We start from the raw sequence: 22,667 nt of genomic DNA on the forward strand, positions 1-22,667 counted from the left end.
GGGGTCGTATGCCACTTAAGGGGGTCGCAGCCCCTTAAGTGGCATGCGCGAAAAACACTGCACTAAAGGAAACAAAAACGGGATGGGCCAGATTGGGCCTGTAACGTGATCCACTGGGCAACCTTTTCATAATAAATGTCTTGACACAAAAACTTGTCCTAATAATATTTTTTAAAACGATATCTTAGGATGAAATGATTCGTTATTGTGATATTCCACGGAGACAAAAACATGAGACATTTTTAGGGTTCCTTACGTTAGACGTGAAAGATAGAACCCGTAGAAAGGATTACTCGTGTGTCTGTTGGTCCGTCTATAACACTAAATTTTCCCCAAATCTGCTGAACTGTTTAAGTTCAGTACACTTATGAATTTATTTGACCCATAGGTACACGAACGTGTTACGTAAACCAATTAATTTTGGATTTGGGGGACACACTTGACGCGTGACCAGTGACGCGTCAAACGAAAGTTTTTGTTGCGGGTGATTCAAGATGTAGTTTTTTTTTAATATTTAGTTTCCTTTTCCGAGATGCTTTTAAACAATAAGACCGTCTATTGTTTACTCAGCGTTTTGTCGTTTTTGTAAACTCATTCATTTTACAACTTTTTAGTGTTCAATAAAAAGTACATACGTACCTAAATATTTGTATTGCATTGTAATTCAAATTTATTGAAAATAGACGAAAACCTCACCCCGCTTTATCTATATCCGAAACCAGTAGTTTTTTTTAAATTACACCAAATTTTTTTTTCTTGTAGATTACAGGAAATATTAAAATGTTTTGTGAACATAGCAAACGAAAGGCGGTAAGGCACAGTAAGGGTCTCAAGGGGTATATACAAAAATCTATAAAAAACATGATATCAACAGGTTACAGTATTTTCTTCTTGCAATTTCGACTTGCGCATGTCTGGTATTGCCATTTGTTTAAACTTTATACGATTATCTATGTTGTTCTTTAATAACTCGTTAAAAGCAAAGATGAAACAAATAAATTAGCGTTCGGTATTAAGTTGAAAAGATTTTAATGAAACAATCTACCTTCGTCTAATTTAATTAAAAGTTGCCAGGGTGGGAACGAACCCCGAGATATCGATACAAATATTTTAATAAAGCCTTTAGGAAACATGGCAGCCATTTTAAGGCGGAATATTCAATTTTATGCGCTACGAATTACGCATCTGGCTTTTTATAAGGAAACCTGTGCATTGTACAAATTGCAGGTGTATGTTAAACTTGTTAATTGTAGCCATAGGGATAAATCTCTCTATCTAAATTAACTCTAAACATTTTTTCACTGATATAAAGCTACACAATTCTATGAATAGTAATATGAATAGTAGTAGAGTCCATTAAGGGCCTAAGTATCTAGGCTAGCGGAGCGGGCGCACGCCTGCGGGTGCGGGCACAGAGGGCCTACTCCGAAATTCGAAAATCGAATCCCTCTCATTCTCATATTAAGAGAGGGACGGAATGACACGAACTTCGATTTTAAAATTTCGTAATAGCCCCGCAGGTAAAATCCGTCGCACGCGCCGCGGGCAGTAGCGTCTTTAGCCCATGTAGCGCCCGTGTGCAATTATTACTTTAGCGCCATCTAGGAAGCGCGCGGTCAAAATGCAATAGGTACAAAGTGCCGCGGCCGGCGCCCCTAACACCGCTGCCGCCTGTGTGCAACGCACACCCTGCACTATAGGTAAAGACGCCTCTGCTCATACTATTTCTCAATAGGCGTCCACTCCGTGCTAACCGCGTCAGCTAGCTAGGCCGTAAGATCCTTTGCACACCGCGTATTTTAAACGCGCCGTTGACGCACTTTTTTATTGATACGCGATACGCACGCAAATTGTATCGCTGCTCTATGGAAAGAAAAACGTGATGTTAGCGCGCGTTACTAAAACGCACATCGACAAACCGTTCAAAAAACGCGGTTTGCAAAAGCTCGAACTAATCCGTGTTTCCTTGTCAAGGAGAAATCGAATGGAAAGCCAACTGTGAACCAACGCATTAGACCTCGGGGTCATTCTCGTATTATCATACGACTGGCCCGTATAATTGAATTAAATAATTATATCTGTCTCTTGGTAGTTTTAATTCATAGATTTACAGTATCCCTGATTATTAGGCGACTTTTTAAGTTGCGTGCGGGTAACAGGAGTGCTCAATAAAATAATTACATTTGACATACAGCCCATATACTGTTGCTTTCATTAATAGCGGCTGTAGGTACAATTGTTATTTAAATGCGAATTTAATCATCATTGCTGTAATATGATATACTTATATGCAAATATCAATTCAAACAGAACTCAGTCCCGTCACGATTATGCGACTTCTATTGACTATTTATTTAGATTTCTGTGGTCAAAACACTGACGCATTGCCGCACGTGTTGCGTTGCCCTCTTGATAGGCACACCTTAGGCACACCTTACTTCCCGTCACGTGATACAACAAATGAGAGCCTCTCCTCATAGCACCGTGTTAGTAATACATCATCCCAGCCTATATACGTCCCACTGCTGGGCACAGGCCTCCTCTCAGAGCAAGAGGGCTTGGGCCATAGTTCCCACGCGGGCCCAGTGCGGATTGGGAACTTCACACGCACCATTGAATCGCTTCGCAGGTTTGTGCAGGTTTCCTTACGATGTTTTCCTTCACCGCAAAGCTCGTGGTAAATTTCAAATGTAATTCCGCACATGAATTTCGAAAAACTCAGAGGTGCGAGCCGGGGTTTGAACCCACGACCCTCTGTTTGAGAGGCGATAGGTCAAACCATTAGGCCACCACGGCTTTAGTAATACATATCAGGCTATATATACTGAATCAGGCGTTACTTTGCGCAGGTCCAATTAACTATAAACAGTTACTTTGATCACCCACGGCCTAATCATAGCTACGTCTATGAAACAAATGTGTGTTCATGAAGCTCCTCTAACTTACACGCTGTAAAACACACATAAACCCAACTATCATCTGCAGAGCTCATCCTCAAAGTACACATTGTGTGGTTTGTGCGTGTTATTACAGCGTGAAGGTGGAGGGGCTGCATGAACATACATTTGTTGTACAGACGTAGCTATCATAAGGTCGCGCGTGACCAAATTATAATTGTTTTAACTTTATTTCCGAATAGTGTACGACGAATAGCTTGTGTGCGTATAAGTTCGTTGTGTGTGTGAGTTCCTAGTAAGGTCCGACCGAGACTGCTTTTTAATCTCGGCCGAGACCGAGACCGAGACCGAGAAAAAAATATATTCTCGGCCGAGACCGAGACCGAGACACAAAAAATAAGTGCTTTTTTCTATATTATCATTTTATTATCTAAAAAAAACCGGACAAGAGCGTGTCGGACACGTTCAAGATAGAGTTCCGTAGCCATTTCGAAAAATCAAGTAATATATATATTTCTATGAATTTACTTCTGTACAGAATCTTCCAAATTTAGGTATATTTTATACCTTAGGCTGCTATTTACTCTTAAACTACTAATAATTCTCAATCTTAGCCGTTATATTTTTCCTGTTAATTTGATATCCTTACTATACTAGTGCCATCCACGATTTTGACAAAATTAGATATTGTAATAAGAACCACGGCACGCGTCATCGTGAATGACTCTACCGTTACCATCCTGAATTTTTTCAAATTATGCAGATTTATTTTAAGTTGTAAGCCGCGCGCCAATATTTAAATTCAGAGCCGTCGCGGAGTCTCGGTCGCGACCGAAATCTCGGCTGTTTTGGGCCGAGACCGAGACCGAGATCTCGGCCCGATTTTTGGCCGAGATTTGTTGATCTCGGTCGGACCTTAGTTCCTAGCATACTTAATCGATTCATCCCGACTAATCCACACACATTTTTACAAAGCTTGAAAAAACATTGAGAAATAAGGAAAATACACTCTTTTATTTATTTAATACATTAAAGGCCCACCCTTTCTGGAGGGGCATCGGGCAACCCTTTTCCACAGATTTTTCTCCGACACTCATACATATAATACCTTTTATCGATCGGCCTTTTGTTCAGTACTTGCTAACCATCTGCTTCATTATTCATTATGTAACGTAATGTAACATAAATAATAGTTATGTTTGCATATGAAATTGAAACTATTCCTTTAATCCCAATGAACATGTATTCTCTCATTCTGCTATGATTGTAGTTAAGAACATTAATGTTTAAAAAAAATAGGGTCCGTGTCTTAAAATTTGGGTTAACGGAATATAAACCATTATTGGTTCTTGTCCATGACTGGTGCCATCACCCTATAAGCTCCGTTTGCACCAGAGACGTGCGAGAATGTGTTTTTGTTGAGGACGCTTCATTTACCTGGTTCCACCAGAGATGTGCTGTGCGAGGCGAGGTAAATGAAGCGTTTCTATTGGTTAATGAAAAACACATTCTTCGCAACTCGCAACACATCCTCGCACATTATTGGTGGAAACGCGACAATAATGTAGCAAAGTGTAACGTCGAAAAACTGATGGCCGTTATAGAAAAAACCGGCCAAGAGCGTGTCGGACACGCCCGAAATAGGGTTCCGTAGCCATTGCGAAACAATTAAGTAATCGTTTTCTAAGGATTTCGTATTTTGTACGGAATATTCCAAGTTTAGGTATATTTTATACCTTAGGCTGCTATTTACTATTAAAACTAATAATTCTCAAGCAAACTTAGCCGTTATAGTTTTCCTTGAAAGTTTGATATACTTACTACCATCCTGAATTTTTTCAAATTTTTCGACCCACCGGTTTAGATTTTAGAGGGGGGGGGGGACGCTCGATTTTAATGAAAATTTGCACTTTGAAGATGAATATTTCGCAAAAAAATCACTGAATCGAAAAATCCTCTCAGCAACCCCCTAATGGTTTTAAAAGACCTATCCAACGATACCCCACACTACAGGGTTGGATGAGAAAAAACAAATCACCCCCACTTTACGTCTATGGGAGGTACCCTAAAAAATTTTTTTAATTTTTTTTATTGTACCATTTTGTCGGCATAGTTTACATATATATCCGTTCAAAATTACAGCTTTCTAGCATTGATAGTCCTTGAGCAAAGCCGCGGACGGACGGACGGACAGACAGACAGACATGGCGAAACTATAAGGGTTCCGTTTTTGCCATTTTGGCTCCGGAACCCTAAAAATACAAAATATATTTATCGCTTTAAGCGAAACTTTTCTTACGCACGGCAAAAATATGGAACCAGCTTCCTGGGACAGCATTCCCGGAGCTGTACAACTTAGGGATCTTTAAAAATCAAGCCTATTAGTCACGCTTCATGTTGCAGGTGTCCATTTTTTTTTTTTTATACGACTGGATGGCAAACGAGCAAAGTGGGTCTCCATGGGCATGGTATTATTTGACTTGGTATTATGTGGTGGTATTTGACTATTTTGTATATGTTTTATAAATTAAAACTACACAATGCCTGTTATCGAATAGAAAAACAATTTTTAATCTACCTTTACAAATAACAAAGTTATAAAGGTTTGAAATTCAAGATTAGACAGAGAAAGACATACTGGCATGTGACGTCACACGCCAGTACCGCCATACTTGCTGCATAGAGAAAAGCGTGTGAGAAAGAGACAGGTATATAGATTTTTCAAAAAATCAGTTGTAATCCAATTTTCAACTGATTTAAATTTTCTCTTCGCTAAACACTATCTGTATAGGTATCTATATTTTCATAATAATATTAAGATATGGCAAAATCAGGAGATGTCAAATACCGTATTATTAACGCTCAAAAGCACCTCCATATCAGATTACCCTTAAGAACAGCTGGACCGTGTCTAAACGCGAAAACATGAATAAAATGGGTCGTCAGGGTCATAAAAAATTAATGAGACAGTTAGAAGTCGAGATTAACTGCAGGTTTTCTGTTATGACAACGTAAATAACGGAGATAAATAAGTTAAAACATGATGGGGGAGGCAGAAATTTGGTGTTTATGAAGTCCTTTTATTGTTTGTTAGTTATGATTTGCGAGGCGACACCTCCCTTGCCTAGTTCTCCGCGGGTGTGTAAATTTTGTAAAACGTTCTATTTCATTTCCTTTTTAGTGTAGCGTATAGACAAAACTTAGCCTAGTTGCCTAATATCCATAATAAATAATAGTATGGGACTAGGTCAATTGGTGATATTTATTTATTCAAAATTGGAGCCTATGTTGTTACCAGATGACTTGCCTTTTGGTACTAGAAACTTGTAAATTGTCATTAGGATTAATTTATCTTTTTCTTGTTCCAGACAATACTATGCAAAGAAGAATGTTCGTCCGAGGCGAAAACCTTAATTGAAGAGGATGGGCCACTTCCACCGTGCTCCCTCTTTACTCAACTCTCTGCTGAAGGTAGTAACAGCTTTAGTAATGAATAACAATTAGTCTATGGCTAATTCTGGTCAGATTCTGTAAGAACAGAACAAACCGGGTTTACCATCACACACTCGCCGGCCGGCCAGAACGACCGAATCGATTCCGTCGATAAGCAAAGTCAAGCTCTATTGAAATAGAGTTCCGTTAGACGCGATGAAAGTTGACGAGATTAAAATTTATCTTTTTAGTTTTAAAACATAATAATATATTTTTAAGTGATTTTTGTTTCTTATTACGAAATCTTTTAAGCTATAGAGATAATTATTTTTTTTGTTCTTTCGGGATTCAAGTATATTTTTTTATAAACTATTGGCCTGAAACGTTCATGGCGTGGAATGGAAAAAACGCAAGTGTCACCGTACCCATCCTACCCGAAAAGTATTATAGTTGGTGTACTTTGCTATTTGAGTGTCTTTACTGGCTCTGGCCTGACATATCCGTTTTCCTAAAATGTATTTTTCGCAAAATGTCTGCTTTTCTGAATGTCAACACGTCTTTTGCTTAATGCCTTTTAAAATTGCCTGTCTCCAAGAATGACAGTTTTTGTATAATGTTCGCTTTTCAGAAAGTGCTTATTCTCAAAATGTCTGCAACCTCAAAATATCCGCCTTTATAACGTTGGCATTCCAGAAAAGTCTTATTCCCAAAATAATAATCATCACAATAATATGAAAAAAAAAAATTTATTACCATTACCTAATAAAATTTACCCTTCACGTGTATGCCAGTCACTAAACGTCATTAATGTTATCTTGAATGCCAGTAATTTTATATTAGGTATAGATATTTATGTTATCAAAGAGTAAGTATGCAAGCAATTAAACCTTTTACATTTAGAACATTGATTTGAAAATAAAGCAGACATTATGGACAGCCTATTTAAAAAAGTAAACATAACGGGAAAGCAGAAATTATGGTAATGCTAATATTATAGGAATGTAAACATTATGAATAGACGACTTCCTGAGATTGTACACATTTTATAAATAGCAGACATTTTGAGAAAGCTGACAAAATCCCAACATATGCTAACATTGCATGAATGCTAACATTGTGAAAACGCAGACGTTTTGAGAATTGTACATTTTAGGAAAACAGACATTTCAGGCCTGAGCCCTTCACTTACCGATAAACGCTACGTCCTCTTGATTGAGACTTTTCTCACTAAGGTTTAGACTGGAGAATAAAAGGATGGTTGAAGTATTTAACACTGTTTAATATGAGTTTGATTTACTCCCGTGGATTTACTCTATCCTATCTTAGTAACAATTAGTTAGAAATAGTAAGGTATATGTCGCCCTTTCGTAGGTTGCCTCTATTATTTAATTAAACTACGAGTAGTTGACACTTTTATTAGCGCCCGTTGTGTTAGCAATAGGGCCGATAATCATATAACACGACTTGCAAGTGGCGACTTCGGAAATTGGTTACTTTTTACTACACTTTAATTTTAGAGTTTGAACTCTTTGTATAATAAAATTGACAATAATTTGGCAACTCTCTACATCTATGTCATTCGGATTTATTGTTATTTATTATTTTGGAAATCTTATTTTTATTTCATATAACCGGGCAAATACCATGTATAAATGTAGTTAACAGTCTGCCAGTGCATTTCACCAAATGCAATATAGTTAAGGTTGTTATCAAAGTAATTACCATTAAATGAGTAAATTGATCGTTTCCATAATACCCGATAAGAACCCATGGTTTTTGCTGAGTTCTAAAATGCCTCCGTGGTCATTTCGCTGGATTAACCGGTAGGGACGTGAGCGGCAAACTGAGGGTCATACGTGTAGGCAAAGTCACATGTAAGTATTATCTGTATTTACTAATAATCATCAGTTAGACGACGTCTAGTATTGAACAAAGGCCTCTTCCTTAGAACGCCACAATGAACGACAACTTGCCAACTGCTTCCACTGGTTGCCCGCAATTCTCGCGATGACGTCGGTCCGGTATATTAAACTTTCTTCTTCTTCTTACTCCGTACTAACAACGGCTCATTCATTACTATGGGCCGTAGCTTTTCCCGCCGTACAACCTTTTCACAAGAACTGCTCCACAAGACTTCCTTGATCAATACTAGACATTTGACTGATACAGGTGTTACTTTGCGGAAGTCCATATACCAATGAACTACACTAATTTGCCTTCGTTCTCCATTAATACATCGAATCGCGGTGGTTTGTTTTAGCGGAGAAGAAAGGTAAATTAGGGTAGTTCATCAATTAAGTATTCGACATTATTTACGACACGTAGGTAGTTCTAGTTAGTTCGGAATTTAACTTCTGAACGTTAAAGCTTGCATTGTATCAACAGTAGTTATGTATGTGTGTTCTACGGTTCACAAAATCTTGTCATATGCAAATACGTAACTACAAACAAGATTAGTTATACAAGAAACTTACGTTAAGTTCAAGGGAAGCGGTAATTTCCTGTTCGGCGAGCAACAAGGAGTCCTTGTGTAACTTGGCTCGTGAACTCGCCAGTACGTTTGCACAACTATGAAATACCAAATACCTCGAGTTCCAGTGCTTTTCAAACTAGGGCGTTCACCTTCAGTGACCAAGCAGAGCTCGGAAAGGGTGAGCTATTTCTATTTCAACTATCATGTGTAGATGTTAATATGGATACACCCTGAAAATAAAAGTTAGTACAGCCTAAACCTATAAAGGCATAGTGAAGAATATTTATGCTGAGTATGAACATTCACAGTTTCACACAGTTTTTGACTTATGATTTTTTTTAAGGATTTTTTTTTTTTTTTTTTTCGGGATGTATTCAAGCGATTTGCTTCGAATTTTGAAATGATGTTCTTTATATAGATTGGCATCGCCACCCAAAAAACGAATACTAGGTAGTTATTGTATAAAAAAAGAAAAAAAAAGACGAAATAAAAAAAAAACTTTTTTTATGTGGTTGTGAAGTAGTGATATCTCTAGATTTTTTTCTCAGAAATACTCAGAATAGACCATATATTGGCCTACTACTTGCCTAAATATCAAAATTTTCCAGGCGGTACTTTCTGTCAAAAATCAGCAATATGGCCGACTTACTACGGAAACCCGACTATGGCCTTTATTCTAAAGTTTCTGTATACTCGCAATTCTAATAAATGACCTGCGGTTTTTCTATATGTATACTATATTTTTCTTTGTATGTATATCGTTTATTTTCAATGCATTTCTTCGTGCGTTTAATATCCATTTATAAGTAGAGAAAGATCTTGAAACAACTAGCATTAAATGACAGGGTGTGTCCATGTGCTGTTGTTAACTTGCTCAAAACACCTCACATTTTCCGAGCTCTGCTACCCAGTGTATGTACGATCCTTGATCATAAATCTGCGAGTCACAATCGTTAATTTAATTTTTGTGTTGAAGGTGTGTAGTGTGTACCTACCCTGCAGTTATTTTGTAATATTTAACAGTTTCCTGTAGAGTTTGATTTAAAATACCTTAGTTAGCCAATTGAGTTGGCTATTACAATAAGTGACGTCACAGTTCGGACCTTCGAAGACATCCAAGCCGAAACCGGTAGCATCCCCCCCATATAGATCTCCCACAAAGGGCTAGAGCTGTTGCTGGGTTGGGTCCTACATTAACCAAGCTTGCTTCGCGCAGGGCTCTGTGTGCGTCGCGCGCATGCGTTGATGGGCGCGGGCGTGAACGGGTCCGCGGGCGGCGGGCGGGCGGCGCGCGCGTTGCGGCTGCTACTGCTGTTGGTGCTGGCGCTCGCGGCAGTCGAGTACCTCTTCGGCTCGATCCTGGACGCCTCCCCGCTCAGGACCTACCTGTACACTCCACTGTATAACGCCACACAGCCTACTATCAGGTGAGAGGGCGTACGCCTCTCCTTAGGACCTATTCGTACACTCCACTGTATAATGCCACGCAGCCTACTATAAGGTGAGAGGGCGTACGCCTCCCCTTAGGACCTACCTGTAAACTACGCTGTATAACGCCACGCAGCCTACTATCAGGTAAGAGGGTTGACGCCTCCCCGCTCAGGACCTACCTGTACACTCCACTGTATAACGCCACGCAGCCTACTATCAGGTGAGAGGGCGTACGCCTCCCCTTGGCACCTATTTGTACACTCCGCTGAACGCCACGCAGCCTACAATCAGGTAAGACGGTTTACTTCTCCCCGCTCAGGACCTATTTGAACACTCCGCTGTGTAACGCCACACAGCATACTATTGTATTAGGTGAGAGGCCATACGCTCCCCCGCTCTGGACCTACTTGTACACTCCGCTGTATAAGAATACTGAAACATTATCTTGACCACGATCAGACAACCATACAAACTGGCCGCAAGCAAACTTTAAGATTAAAAAAATCTGAAGTTTAAATAAACTGCATACATATATCTTATTCCAGATCCATTGAGCACCCGCCCTGGCCCAAGAAACTACCTTACACAGCCGAGTTGACGCAAAACCCCAAACCAAAAAACGCTACAAACGCCAACTCGACCCAAAACGTACCAAGTAGACGAAAACCAGAGACACCTCACAATAGTACTAATTCTCCTCTAAACATGTCGAGACAGGACGAGGATAGCACAACCTTATTGATTACCAAGATAATGGACAGCATCAAGAGCCTGGTGACCACGGAAGGCGTGGAGCTCAGGAAAAATGAGACGGAACTGCCGTTGTGTGATGTGCCCTCGGATTTAGGTGAGAAATTTCAGTCTCAAGAGTCAATTTTTAGCAAGGATTATATTAGTAGTAACTTTGATCAGTGGCTCTTAACCTTTTTATAATGGACAAAATTTTTTATTTTTTTTTTTTATTGTCAACGATAGAAACGTTTAGGTACATTTTTACGGTCTACATCCCGTATTTAATATTAAACCTCTTTTAACGCTTTCATATTAAATTATGGTCAATCCTTAACAAAGCGTTTTTAAGCGGCTTTAGCAAAGCCGTACTATAAAAACATAAACTGTACAAGTAATAACAAATGAAGGGTCCACGGAAAGAACATGTCTAGTCACCTTTTTTTTAAAAATTGAGATTTTAATCTCAAAATGTAGAGCTCACAAAGTACTATGACTTACCACTGAATTAAATAATCTGAAAACAATATAAAATCTATTTTTATCTTTTTAATAAATGGTAACCATAGTAATTGTTCGTGATGACTAACTTTCAAACCGCTCTAACTCAAAAAGTTGATTAGGTGACTAGACACGTTCTTTCCGTGGACCCTTCAAATAGCTACTGATGATGTTTCTTCAAGCAAATGTTAATCAGCAATTTTTGTAGGTCCTATACCGGTTAACAAGACTGACATGGAGCTGGATGTAGTAGAGAAGAAATACCCCGAAGTGCACTGGGGCGGGCGCTACTCGCCGCCTAACTGCACAGCCCGCCATAAAGTGGCCATCATCATACCCTACAGGTAGATATCATGTATTCATGTAACTGCCGTCGTCATAACGAAAAGAGGCACAACTATTTTTTTTTGTGAAATTGAAATGCAATTTATTCAGAATCAGGAAAAAAGGCGCATCTGTCTGATTTCGGCAATTCTCATTTTATTGTGCACCTGTCTAATTACCGTACCGCTTTTTTCCCGCACTAGTGACACGGTAATTAGACTTGAGTGCACGGATAAATGTAAATGGCAGCCATCCTTTTTCTAGATGTGCACTCAGTTTCAGTTCCGTGTCGCTTTTGCCTGACAAAAAAAGCGGTACGATAATTAGACAGGTGCACGATAAAATGAGAATGACCGATTTTTTCTATACATTTTCGTAAATTTCGGAGATACCGTAAGCCCATGGGAACAACTGCTCAAGATATTCAAATTTATTAAAGCAAAGAGGCGTATTTGGTTATGGTTAAAAAAATTGCAAAACTTTTCAAGTAGCCCTTTCATTGTATTGATTTTTTAAGTGATGCTTAGTTAAAAAGGTTAATTTCAGTGATATCAAAAATAAAGGGCATATGTTAGCTAAATGTGCTTTTTTAAAACGTTGAATGATTTTAAGTACCTATTAAAATGGAAATGCATAAATAATGCCAAAGTCAAAGTCAATATTCTATCCACTTGTCTAAAATGTTAAAATGAAAAGACACATTTTCAGTTATGCCTATACTACGTTGCAAGACTATTTTTACTTTCTACCAAATTTATTTTGTTAGGTAAAAACAAAAATTTAGGACCTTTTAACCTCTTTAGTCCTCGCGTACTTTATAAAGGACTAATTAACACTAAGAATAACGGCCGAATGTAACAAGTTATAAAGTACAAATTGTTCATTGAATAAAGAATTCTAAGATTTTTGAAATACTTAACATCGAAAATAACAAAGCAGGTTTTAAGCACTAAGTTTGTTAAAAAATGTCAGGACTCAGGAGTTTAAATTTTTCGATAATCCTCATCAGAGATGAGTCATCGTTCAAAATAAATTATCACCTAATCCTTTTATTCTTTCAGAGATCGTCAGCAGCACTTGGCGATATTCCTGAACCACATGCACCCATTCTTGATGAAACAACAAATTGAATACGGGATATTCATTGTGGAGCAGGAAGGTACGTTATGATTATGAACAATACGAGTATGTCCGATGTATAGCCTTAGTTTGTAAACTCACAGTTGACTGAGGCTGTCATGTCATGATGCTCGAGTTTAACAATCAAAAGTGGATCAACCAAAAAGTGATTCAGTGTATTTTGTACACAATTGTATGACTAATAATACCTAATATTTAATTTTAGAAAGTTGATATTCTATAGGTATCCTAACGGGGTTTCGTGTAGGGTTTCGTGTACTATCACCTTGTGTAACTATCGCCCACTGATGTAAATGAACATAGTGGTGCTCAATAAAAAATATTTGTATTATTGTATTCTATTGGTGTAGAGTAGACTTAATTTGCAGGGCACTGACTCTAAGACCGGTTTCACATTATCCGATCCGATATCGGTATCGGACGCCATTACCGATATCGGATCGGAAAATCTGAAAACGCTCTTATTCGTCGCTCTTATACTCGGGGATTTTTTTATGGTAAAAATGTATTTATTAGCGAAAGACACATTCGCACAGTTCAACGAGCTAAAGCAAGTGTTGCTGCTGACGATTAAAAAATGATTACTTATTTATTGTTGGTGCTGCCAATAGTTCTGATGGTATTTGTAATCGGCAGGTAGCCAAGACTTCAACCGCGCGAAACTAATGAACGTGGGTTTCGTGGAGAGCCAGAAGCAGAAGGCGGGCGGCTGGCAGTGCTTCATATTCCACGACATCGACCTTCTGCCGCTGGACCAGCGGAATCTCTACTCCTGCCCTCGCCAGCCGCGGCACATGTCCGCGTCTATCGACAAGCTGAACTTTAGGTGAGGGAATCAGCTTTTCATTTATTGAAACACATTACCAGTTATTGAGGATAAGGATTATAAGTAGCGAATATTTCTTTATTTATTAAGTATTTTCTGTTTTTTTTTTCTTTTTCCCCGCACGTAGGTAATTTTGACAGTTTGCCTATCTTTATAATTTTGTTTCACTATTAGATTAACTGGTAGATACTTATCCTTTATTAGAGATAAGTTCGCCTTTGTACCTACTTCTTTCTCTGTACCTCTGTTTTTAAAATGTCACGTGCATTAAAGCGTTTACATAATAGGTATGTTTATCGTATTGGTACTAAGCGTTGTGATAATCTGTGATATTAATATATAATTTATCATTATTCCAGGCTACCGTATCAAGATATATTTGGTGGAGTGTCGGCGATGACACTCGAGCAGTTCCAGAAGGTCAACGGTTTCTCCAATCGCTACTGGGGTTGGGGGGGAGAAGACGACGACATGGCCTACAGGTAACCTTCTCTATATACGTCCCACTGCAAGACGCAGGCCTCCTCCCAGAATGATAGAGCTTGGGTCTTAGTACCCACGCAGAACTTAACGATATATTTCTTCGTCGATATTTATCTTATATTATGCTTGCTACGTATTTTTTTAAATAAGTATACCTAAAATTTTACAGTTTTTTTTAAATTGTCATCTTTAAATCTTGACTACAATATTTACTATTTAATTTATAAAAAAATCAACCGAATTGATAACCTCCTCTATTAAGTCGCAAAGGAGTAACAAACCGCTTACTGTGTGATGCTGAAGTTATTGAATTGTGTTTTATTTACTTACATTCTATTTCCTATTTACAGGGTGAAAAAGATGAATTACCACGTCGCGCGTTACAAAATGTCTATAGCTCGATACGCTATGTTAAACCACAAGAAACAATCACCAAATCCAAAAAGGTAACGGCATGATAATGCTTAATTAAAAAAAACCGAGTATCAAACTCAAAACTTCTTCAAGTGCACCAAATAAACACACATGCGTTCATTATTGTAAAATTATGACAGGTGGTGTGAACGCCACGAAAACGCAATAATATATGCATTTTGGGCAGTGAATGCGTGAACTTTTGTTTGTGTCTGTAAGATAATATCATACCTATGTTTGACATAAGTGATTTAACATTCTAAACCGTTTCCAGGTACCAGCTTCTGTCTCAGACGAGTAAAACGTTCAAGAAGGATGGGCTATCGACCCTCGAGTACGTGTTGATTGAGGTGACGCACCACCACCTCTACACTCACATACTAGTTAACATAGACGAGCACAGCTGATGGACGTACTTCGCCAAACTGCTGTTTGGCGACGAGCGGTAACGCCACCAACTGTCATAGAACGTGTGATATTAAAAGTGTTAAGGATACAGTTACCCTGTAATGTTATATTATGATCTCCTTCTGAGGGAAAATTGAGATTTTGACGTTGTGGAAAATTATTCTGGACACGCTATACGCCATACACTTGCATAGGGAGTGTATAGTTAGGTTTATGCTGTTAATAAACACGCACGAACCAGAAATCTGAATGCAATTTAAAATAATGGTGTCAGTTACGTATAATTTCGGAAATTTGTATGTGATGAAAGGAAAGGTCTGTACGACTGTCGGTTATTATGATTGATTATTATTTTATAAACTTATAAGTAAGTACTCACTTCTTTATAGATTTTTATTGATAAATGTCTCGTTTTTAAATGTATTTATTTTTAAGAATTAGACGATTCGTTTGGTTGTTGATTTCCTAATTTCTTGTATTTATTATGTATATTGTATTTTATAAAGTACTGTAAGACATAAAGGCGCATTAGGACTCATCACAAGTACAGATTATGACAATATACAATACTTGAATCAGTATTTGATGTATGAATATAGTAATCGCTCAGAGCGTCCAATTGTTAAAAAAATACCTTTTAAGATTAGGATCTAAATAATCTATCTCGTACCCTATAATCTCTTATTATTCCAAACTTTTTGTAATGGCGAGGAAATCTCGAATCTAAAATTATTTAAAACGAATTATTACTTACTCTTATAGACTTGTACATAGCTTTTGTAGATAATATTTATACTCCTATAAAGTTCTCGCTGTTCAATATAATGCTGAAATCAATTAAATAAAATGTCTAAGAACACAACTTAAATTGAACATTCCGTTTTTATCTATCCATCCCAGCCTATATACGTCCCACTGCTGGGCACAGGCCTCCTCTCAGAACAAGAGGGCTTGGGCCATAGTTCCCACGCGGGCCTAGTGCGGATTGGGAACTTCATACGCACCATTGAATTGCTTCGCAGGTTTGTGCAGGTTTCCTCACGATGTTTTCCTTCACCGCAAAGCCCGTGGTAAATTTCAAATGTCATTCCGCACAAATTTCGAAAAACTCAGAGGTGCGAGCCAGGGTTTGAACCCACGACCCTCTGTTTGAGAGGCGATAGGTCAAACCACTAGGCCACCACGGCTTATAAAAGAAAGAAATTCATATTCCTGTCTTCTTACTTACCTATTCACATGGTTACTTATTTGTTGATATGGCACTAAATCTGTGATAGTAGACAATGTAGCCTACATTGTCCCTACTTACGTTTAAAAAAACTTCATTTTGATGCCTTACTTTTATAGTCCACATACTTTACGTATTGTGATATTGATGCTACCCGAGACGATTATGCTTACATTATGCTTTTACTCCAAAATTTTAAAAGAATCTCAAATAAAGAAAATTTACAACAAAATTGATCTATATTGAAACAGTCTTTAGTCTGATGGCCTAAATTTAAGCCGAAAATGTATATTTTTGCAATTAGGTACTTAAAGTAATGTTCAACTTAGGCATAGGTCGATTCACAAGAGCTGAGGCGAATGAATTGTACGAAAGCACACTTTTGTCACTGTGTAAGAGCCGTTCTTATACAGAAGCTCCTAATGTTTTGTAAACAAGTAGGTACAGTCACCAGCATTAATATCTGCCACAGCGGAGCGTGCAAAAATATCTGACACGTCCTTCCGCCCTTGAAATAGAGTCGTATCAGATATTTATGCACGCTTGTTGTGTCAGATATTGGTGCTGGTGACTGTACATCATACTTCGTTATTTTAAAAAAATACATCTACCTAATCTGCACATTATTATGAATCATATTGTATTTAATCATTTTGTAATGCATATAATGATAATATCATTCACTCATTCAATTCGTTCGTATCGTCTTGTGAATCAACCTGAACCTATAATTTTACTTGGGATTTCGATATTTACTTTGTTTTCTAATCTTATATTTAATTTAAACCGAACAAATAACATAAGATTTTCCCTTTTTGAAAACAAGCTTGACATTGTTAAATATAATTTGCGTCCAGTATGATTTCAATAATAATAATTAATTGTAAAGTACGTAATTAATAATTTAGCTTCAAACTTATGTACTGATTGAAGTCAATATGATAATGTATAAATGTAGAACTTTTTATATTTTTACGAATTATTAATGGACAGTACGGGAATTGGGTACAAAAATATGGTGTGTCAAGTTTTTTTATCGAGATTTATTTTTACTGTATTTTCTGTCTTGATTCCTGCTCTGTTATTGACAATTATTTCTGAAAGGGCAATACTCCTTTTTATGTACCCAAAGAATGAATAGTTACTGGATTTTTCCGCTTAGCTGTTCAAGTTATAAATAACCCTAGGCCTAGATTATCAATAAAATAAAAAGATGGTGATATAATGAGGACGGATCGCTTAGACACTTTAATAATGATTTGTGTGAGGTAGAGGAGTGATAGCTGCGAAACTTTTTCAGATAAAATTGTGAAAATTTATAATACCTAGTTTTTGAAAAGAAAGTTGTTATATACTTCATATGACACTAGTTGTTTTATCATCTCCGTAGAGAAATATAAACATTCAACAAAAGACCTCGCTCACTGGCGTAGGCATTTTACTGAATGCAGTTTTACAAAAACTAGAAAACAAAAAAAAATCAAAGCTTCTAACTTATTGACATGTTATATTTCATTTTTCCCAAAATACATCGATCGTTGTGAGGGATCTACTCGCTGGGAAAAAAAAGAATGAACTCGGCCACTACAGTTTCTAGGTATATTGTATCTCCGTCTCTGCGTTTATGATTCTTCCCCACTTCCAAAGCGGTTGGAACAATTTGTCATTTCACCTTTAACACTATCTCTTCTATACTCAAGTAGTAAAAGGGGACGTATAATAATGTCAAAGATGATTTCGACAAATTATTTTGTTAATAATAGGTCCAAAGAAAAAGCCACCAGTAATTTTTCCCTTCGTAGCGAAATTGTACCTGTCTAAAGCCGGCCACACACGCTAGGTTAAAAAAAATATCAACTTGCATATTTCAAATGAAATGTGCAGGCATAACCTGCGAGTGTGGCCGGCTTAAGTTGAAATCAGCTGCAAAGTTGTGCACATATTCCAACAAACTGATATTCATCGTATATACCCCAAAAGCAAAGTAATTAATGATTTAAAAGGCGATGGTGCTGATCAGTTTTTTCATACCAATGGTGGTCAGCTCCAGAGAAATAAGGCAGTCCCATGTAACGGCGTTAACCACTCCAGCCTTTTCTCTTCAACTGACCGTACAATTGAAAATAAAAACTTATTTGCAGTCGCAATGTTATTGGACATGGAACAGAAAAAACTAGCGGAACTGTCAAAAGCTTCAACTTGTACCGAAACCCGTGTCTCTGGAAATGCGCACATGCGCATTGGACACACACTTTGAAATCTTGGCGCTTATTGGTCATTAGCTTCTATTCGAAAAAAGGTAATAACTTTTGAACCGGCAACATTAATTAGAACTTTAAATCAACGTTATACTTATATATATCGCTGAGAGTCCATTGTGCAGCTACGTAGCGCCACATCACCCTGACTAGCAGAACTTATTTGACAAGAATGTCAAGATTGTCAAGTTAGTTTCGCTATTTACCAATAGGTGTCAATTTTTTATGACGTATATATAGCATTGTAAAATGAGCTCTATGTGAATACGTTTAGATTCAACACGACTGAAAATTATTGCTACATGTCTCTTCTTCAGGAATCGTAAGCACTAAAGTGATAGGCGCAGCACAGCTACTGTGATATCGATATACCTACTTTCCAAGTCAAAGATGAAAATAGGTCTAACTATAAGTATTATGATTAGGTACCTATTACATTACGTTATTCAAAGTTGACAACAATATTGACGAATCGGAAAACAGACAGTAAGTAATTGTGAGATATAAACCTTATTTGTATGAGGCAAAGTTGTTTTTACCCGACTGCGAAGAAGAAGGGTTATGTGTTTGACCCGTATGTATGTAAATATGTATTGTATATATGTATGTCTATGCATATGTCCTCTCGTAATTACTCAACGACTGAACCGATTTTGATAAATGATACGTCATTGGATTCGTCCTAATGACGCGAGTGACACTGGGTACATGAACTTCTTAAAAAATCAAAATGGCGGATTTTTGGCGCCAAAAGGTGTCTTAATTTTTTTTTAAAGCACTCAATTTGCGATTAAACATTAAACCTTTTAGATAAAGCCCAGTTTTATAGTGTGTCCCATAGGTACTTTTAGATATTTCGGCTGCTACGCTACCAGCGGTGATGTGCGTGCTTCGATTTATTTGTACACGGTGGATGTCCTGAGCAATTTGATCGCTTTGATTGGGTCAATGTTAATGACTATTTGGATGTTTCCAAGTATTTGGTGATCTTGACTGCTACGTTCTATATGACGCTGACTGTACAAGATTTTTTGAGCTGGTCACGATTCTAATGGGTGGGTACGGCGGGGCAGGAATCAAATGGTTTGACTGTACATTGGTCAGCATCGTATGGCGCCAAATTAGCATAGTGATATCGTAGGTACATACGCTTATGAACCTTCAAAAAAGGTATGAAAAAATTGATCATTGTAAACGTTCCCAATAACGGCCTATCAATAAGAAAATCTATGGTGAAGAGTGCAAAGCGCTCGATCACTCGCATGTATTGTATACCACATAATCGGCTAGTTTATTTTACTATTTCCCTTTTGTATCTATAAATCTTTTCTTAAGCTAGTACGAAAGTAATATAAAACAAAACGAGAAATAGTACATAGTGCTAGCCGACTAAAAGATATTATAAGTAGCCATTGAGATACTTAAGAAAAGTTCATGGAATATTGTTTTCTCAGATTGGTTTTTATGAATAAATTGTTCGTTTTTTTATATATGTGTATTTTTCCTTATTTTGAAGTGTAGCGGCCAGATACCGTTACTCTAGGAATAAGGGGTTTAAAGGGAAAAATACTTACAAGTCCTTATGTACATACCAATCTGTACAGTCGCAGTGTCGCAGTCACAGCGTCAAAATATGTATACATCGACCTTATGTTTAGTGGCATAAAGGTGTACTTAGATATTTATGACGTCGTGGTAACGTATAAATACAGTAGAACAGCTTAAGACGATTTTGAGGGGACCTAGGAAAAAAAACGTTGTTTGTGATTTTTCATCGTAAACATATATTATGGTACTTTTTCTTGCAGTGATTGTTTTTTTATTTATTTTTGACATCATTGAATTAACGCTAACACGAATAAGAATTGTATAATTCGCAACAACTGATAACCAAAACAAATCAAATCTAAGTGTAGGTGGGTATGGTCAAGGACTTTTAATCCATGAGCCACCATGGAACCATTTCACAGTAAACGTCATAGTGACATTGCATTAATTAACAATGGAAATAGTAATGACTTTTCCTTTGAAAAGGTTCCATGGTGGGTCATGATCATGAATTAAAGTCCTTTATTTACCGTACGAACCAATTAGCCGATCGCTTCATCCCAGCCTATATACGTCCCACTGAAATAGAAATAGAAATATAAATATTTATTCGCTATTCTCACAAAACATAATAAAAATAAAGAAAAAAAAACAACAATATGCGAAATCGCGAAGCGGTCCCAGCTCAGCATAGTGTTGGCCTTGTAGGCCAACGCTGGTCACTGGGGCACAGGCCTCCTCTCGGAACAAGAAGGCTTGGGCGGGGCCAGTGCGGATTGGGAACTTCGCACGCACCATTGAATCGCTTCGCAGGGTTGTGCAGGTTTGCTCACAATGTTTTCCTTCACCGCAAAACTTGTGGTAAATTTCAAATGTAATTTCGCTCATGAATTGCTTGAGAGGCGATAGGTCAAACCACTAGGCCACCACGGCTTTCACTAGGCCACCACGGCTTCCACTAGGCCACCACGGCTTCCACTAGGCCACCACGGCTTCCACTAGGCCACCACGGCTTCCACTAGGCCACCACGGCTTCCACTAGGCCACCAGGGCTTCCACTAGGCCACCACGGCTTCCACTAGGCCACCACGGCTTCCGCTCCGGCCGATCGCTTACTCAGGGCTATAAACTTATCTAAATTTTTGCATGCCTATTAATGGTGAATTGTGTTGCTCTGTATTTATATTTTTTGTACTATCATCTTCATGTACCATAATTCTGGCAAATAAATAAATACTATACTAATACTATACAGGAGGTGTCGCCAGAATCGTGTAATATTGCGTAATATTAGTACGACATGGTTAGACCCAATTTTTTTCACCCAAATACTTACATACGTTGGTAACATTGAACGACGATGCAAAGTGGGTAATATAATAATAATATAATTTTAGATGGCGAATTAAGCGGAAAAATGTATGAAAACAGGCCTAAAATTGCAGGGACCGGCATAAAATGGTGTATTATGCGGGAAATCGTATTAAACGTGATCGTATTAAGCGGGTTCTACTGTATTTATGCTTTTGACCGTACCTACATAAGAGCTACATTCTTTGTTATAATAGTCATCCAACCACCCATTTAATTTTTTTAACTCTTAATAAGACCCCATTTATTGGACCATACTACCACAGAATCAAAAGCAGCTATCGAATACATACTTGACAAAGGATATTTTATAAAGCTCGTAGTATTTTTAATAATTAAAATGGATATTGTAACTTATAACTAAAAAAATAAGGTTGAATTTCCATGTCAATGCATGTGGTCGCTAAATCGCCTCTACCTTTTTAAGGGTTAATGAAAGAACTGCTGCTATTTTAATAATTTTATTACACGTCCCAAATTACAGGTAAGTATTATCGACAAAAACTCAACATCAACCAACTCCATAAATTTACTATCACGAAAACTACTTCAGCACAAGGATTTTAAACGTACCTAGATACCTTGTAACAACATTCGTTAATAAATATCTGTACTTTAACACTAAAAGCAAAATTTAAAATAACTTTTTAACGCATCTGCACCCGGCCTTGGAGTTTTACAGATGTGGCAAAATCTTTAAAGTATCCAAAACTCATTCGTTGCCAGCAGTGCATGCGATAAGGAAACCATTTGTTGCTATAAATTATGGTAAGCACGCGTTACATTATATTATTTACTTATCCGCTCCGTTTTTATTTTTTGTGTGGAGTGGCTACATAACCTAACGCGTTGATTGCAGATCGAGAATGCGTTAAGCAGCAGTTTAAAGTACCTAATTATTTCAATCACTCGCGTTTATTACGGATATGAAAAAAAAAATATTTTCGAGAACTTTTTGAAGCACAAATTGAGACAAAAATTTGTGTGTGTAAAAGCAAGCATTTAACTGCTGGCTACGAATAATAATTATTACGAATAAGAACCTAGACGAAGCCTTACGAAGAAGGGTACCTAGTTATTAAATTGCCAGTTTAATAAGTAGGTACCTACTTAGTTAGACCAGCGCTCTCCGGCTCGCTTCTTGTATTATTTTATTCGCAACTTTCCCATTTATTTCCAAAATTCCGCGATAAACACTTAGTGT

At 37.6% G+C, this 22,667-nt stretch overlaps 1 protein-coding gene across 3 annotated transcripts in view; it reads left to right on the plus strand.

Annotated features, from left to right (window-relative positions):
• LOC141441363 (beta-1,4-N-acetylgalactosaminyltransferase bre-4-like) overlaps positions 1-20,032 on the plus strand; it is a 317,885-nt gene extending 297,853 nt beyond the window's left edge. For 2 of the 3 annotated variants that reach the window (XM_074106086.1, XM_074106085.1), the window contains exons 2-10: positions 6,266-6,368; positions 10,019-10,229; positions 10,779-11,080; positions 11,672-11,807; positions 12,849-12,946; positions 13,564-13,753; positions 14,113-14,235; positions 14,587-14,682; positions 14,925-20,032. In XM_074106086.1, the coding sequence (XP_073962187.1) occupies positions 10,048-10,229; positions 10,779-11,080; positions 11,672-11,807; positions 12,849-12,946; positions 13,564-13,753; positions 14,113-14,235; positions 14,587-14,682; positions 14,925-15,057 (1,260 nt within the window). In that variant the 5' untranslated portion in view covers positions 6,266-6,368; positions 10,019-10,047 and the 3' untranslated portion in view covers positions 15,058-20,032. Of the gene's footprint in view, positions 1-6,265; positions 6,369-7,413; positions 8,204-10,018; positions 10,230-10,778; positions 11,081-11,671; positions 11,808-12,848; positions 12,947-13,563; positions 13,754-14,112; positions 14,236-14,586; positions 14,683-14,924 lie in introns of those variants that run through there. The other variant, XM_074106087.1, reaches the window with a different exon arrangement.
• Positions 20,033-22,667: the final 2,635 nt, after the last annotated feature.

This window comes from Choristoneura fumiferana, chromosome 23 (assembly GCF_025370935.1).
Source record: "Choristoneura fumiferana chromosome 23, NRCan_CFum_1, whole genome shotgun sequence".
NCBI classification, from domain to species: domain Eukaryota; kingdom Metazoa; phylum Arthropoda; class Insecta; order Lepidoptera; family Tortricidae; genus Choristoneura; species Choristoneura fumiferana.